This window comes from Cicer arietinum, chromosome 7, assembly GCF_000331145.2.
Source record: "Cicer arietinum cultivar CDC Frontier isolate Library 1 chromosome 7, Cicar.CDCFrontier_v2.0, whole genome shotgun sequence".
Classification (NCBI taxonomy): Eukaryota; Viridiplantae; Streptophyta; class Magnoliopsida; order Fabales; family Fabaceae; genus Cicer; species Cicer arietinum.
This window is the reverse complement of record NC_021166.2, coordinates 48,726,063-48,729,781: the sequence shown is the minus strand read 5'-3', so window position 1 is coordinate 48,729,781 and position 3,719 is coordinate 48,726,063. Positions and strand designations below refer to the sequence as shown.

Sequence of the window (3,719 nt, the reverse complement as noted above, 5' to 3'; positions counted from 1 at the left end):
ATAACAAAATTTTGTTGAAAATTTCAACTACATTATACTAATTTAAAATAGGTATATTATTATTATATTTTGTAAAATGGTATGTATTCTGAGAAGTTTATTCTCAGAACTCTTATAACAAAATATTTATTGTTGGATTTCATCAATTAATTAATACCATTTCTTAATGTAATTGTAAGGAATAAAAATTTGAAAATATACCACTACCATAACAAAATTTTGTTGAAAATTTCAACTACATTATACTAATTTAAAATAGGTATATTATTATTATATTTTGTAAAATGGTATGTATTCTGAGAAGTTTATTCTCAGAACTCTTATAACAAAATATTTATTGTTGGATTTCATCAATTAATTAATACTATTAAGAAATCTAATTGTATGTCTGGAATGAAAATATACCATTAACTGTTGAAATTCTCATTCGAAATCACTTTTAATTAAATGTATGTATATACGTACGTATAATAATAAAGCAGCGTGTCAGTAAAAAATAATTATAAATTAAAGCAAGCAGCATGCTAAGTATAAAAATAAAATAAAGTAGCATGTCAGTCAAAATAATTATAACAATAAAACAAAATATATAACTTTTATTTTAATTTTTTTTCTTTTTAAAATGAATAATGACGTGGAGTCAAAACTTTTTAGACCAAAATGTCTCTATTTCCTAAGAATGCGTATTCTCAATTGTATGCATTTCAAGCAACACAGTACCTCACAAAGATTCTTATAAAAAGGTACTCAAGAATATGACAGTGGTATCATATTTTCACATCAAACCTCTCCTAATAACAAAGATGAACACAAATTCTTTTCTTATCCTTTTATTATTTTCCCTTTGTTTCATTGTTTTTCATTCCCATGCACAAAACAATGGTTTTAGTGTTGACCTTATCCACCGCGACTCTTTAAAATCACCCTTCTACCAACCTGCAACCAAATACCAACTTGTGGTCAATGCTGTACGTCAGTCCATTAGTCGTATTAATCATTTCTACAAAGATTCACTCACTGATACTCCTAAATCGTCTGTAATTCCCGACGGAGGTTCATATCTCATGACTTATTCAGTTGGTACCCCACCATTTAAGTTATTTGGTATTGCTGATACTGGTAGTGACATTATTTGGCTTCAATGTAAGCCTTGTGAAGAATGTTTCAACCAAACGACTCCTAAGTTTGAGCCTTCAAAATCATCAAGTTACAAAAACATTCCTTGCAATTCTAACACATGTCAATCTTTGAGAGACACTTCTTGTACTGAACAAGATTCTTGTCAATATAATATTCAGTATGGTGATCGATCACATTCACAAGGAGATCTTAGTCTCGAGACTCTTACATTGGATTCCACCACTGGTCAGTCTGTTTCATTTCCTAAAACTGTGATAGGATGCGGGACTCAAAATACAGTGTCATTTGATGGTAGAAGCTCTGGTATAGTTGGCCTTGGAGGTGGATCTGTGTCTCTTACAACACAATTGGGATCTAAAATTGGTGGAAAGTTCTCCTACTGTTTGGTACCATTATTGGGTGACTCAAGTGCGACAAGCAAACTCAATTTTGGAGATGCAGCCGTGGTTTCAGGTAATGGTGTTGTGTCAACTCCTTTAGTGAGTAAAGATCCAAAAACTTTCTACTATTTGACCTTGGAAGCGTTTACTGTTGGAAACCAAAGAATAGAATTTACAGGGGATTCAAATGGTGGTGGTGAGGGTAACATCATAATTGATTCGGGTACAACATTGACTCTTATGCCAAGTGCTGATTATCAAAATTTGGAATCAGCTGTAAAAGAATTGGTTAACCTAGATATTTATGAAGATCCAAACGGTCAATTTAGCCTTTGCTATAATGTCCCTTCAGATGGATATGATTTTCCTATAATCACGGCAAATTTTAAAGGTGCAGATATTAAATTGCATTCAATTAGTACATTTATTCCAATTGCTAATGGGGTATATTGCTTCGCTTTTATGCCATCTCAAATTGGTTCCATCTTTGGAAATTTGGCTCAACAGAACTTGTTGGTTGGTTATGACGTCGTTAAAAATGTTGTATCTTTTAAGCCTACCGATTGCACCAAGTTGGGTTGATTATAGAAACACAACTTTGTATTCACAATAAATATTGTATCATACTACTTCCTTATTTAGATTGAGGCCACCATTTCGCCTCTAATTTCCAAAGGTGTCAGCCTCAGTTGTATTATATTTTAATAATTATAATAATAATAATAATAATAATAATAATAATAATAATAATTTATATGAGACCTATATGTATATATACAAAGTAAAATAGGTTTGTGCTGATTCTATTAAGTCGTTTCCAAAAGTTCTCGCCATGCTGTATATATCGTATTAATTCTTAGTAAAAACAACGCCACACCCTGATCATTCGTAAAATTAACATAAGGTCTCGATTTTCAAAAAAAGGTAGAAGAACACGATTTCGATGTTGATTATCTATTCAATAAGGTGAGTGTGGTTTTATAGTTATGAATCCTTATGTATGTACTCTTACAAATTGGTTCATTATATTGCTTTGGAGTTAAGTTTTGATTTTTTCTAAAATTTTATGTCGATTAAAATTTATGGCCATTTACAGCGCTTTTTCAAAACAAAAAAAAAAAAGCGCTGTAGAATCGAGCACTGTAAAAAGATACAACATCGCTTTTTAAAATAAAAAAGCGCTATAAAAAATGTAGATATATTGTGTGCTTGTTATGCACATTTTACAACATTTTTTTTAAAAAGCGCTGTAAAATTTGCACTCAGTATATGCATTATTGTGCACATTTTACAGCACTTATTTGAAAAAGCGCTGTAAAATATGCATTATAATGCATTGTAAGCGCTGTAAAATGTGCACTCAATATACGCATTATAATGCATATTTTACAGCGCCTTTTCAAATAAGCGCTGTAAAATGTGCACTCAATATATGCATTATAATGCATTGTTATTCACCTTTTACAGCGCTTTCTCAAATAAGTGCTGTAAAAGGTGCATTTTTTTTTTTAATTTAAAAACGTTGTAAATTAAATTTTTAAAAAGCGCTTTTTGGTTTTTTATGGTATTTTTTTAGAAAACGCTGTCTTTTAATTTTTTTTCCAAAATCATTTTCATCCAGAATCAGTTCACACAACAACAGAACATATTTAGATATATATTCAGAATCAGTTCGCACAATCAGTACACAAAAATAAAACTATATAACTTAATTTACACAAGAACAGAACATATTCAGATACATATATAACTTAACTACATATACATATTTAGATATTGTACAACAACACATATTCATATACATATTCAGATACTGTGCCCTATTCATATACATATAACTAACATTATTACACAGAACAGAACTAGCTACCATATAATATTCAGATCCCTTGCAGCATGTTATTTCCCAGAAAATCAAATAATTTTTATTTCAAGCACATTCAATTAGAACTTTCTCAAAGTATGTTGGACTGGAATTGTCAAAGTACTGTGCAATATAAAAATTGAATATAAATAAGTTAGAATCAAATATATACATAATTTATATACGAAAATCAAATAATGAAAATATTGTACCGTTTCTGAGATAATAGTTTGATTCATATCAACAATCTCCTTCATGAATCGCAATACATAGTACCCACAATCGATGTTGTTCGTTTGACGAGGGCACTATAAAATAAAACATATAAGTCAATA

At 30.0% G+C, this 3,719-nt stretch overlaps 1 protein-coding gene across 1 annotated transcript; it reads left to right on the top strand.

Moving 5' to 3' along the window:
• Nucleotides 1–715: 715 nt before the first annotated feature.
• Nucleotides 716–2,102, top strand: LOC101511876 (aspartic proteinase CDR1-like). Its single transcript, XM_004516564.3, has one exon. It carries the CDS (start codon nt 756–758, stop codon nt 2,100–2,102), a length of 1,347 nt encoding a protein of 448 aa, XP_004516621.2. The 5' UTR covers nt 716–755.
• The last annotated feature ends 1,617 nt before the right edge of the window (nt 2,103–3,719 follow it).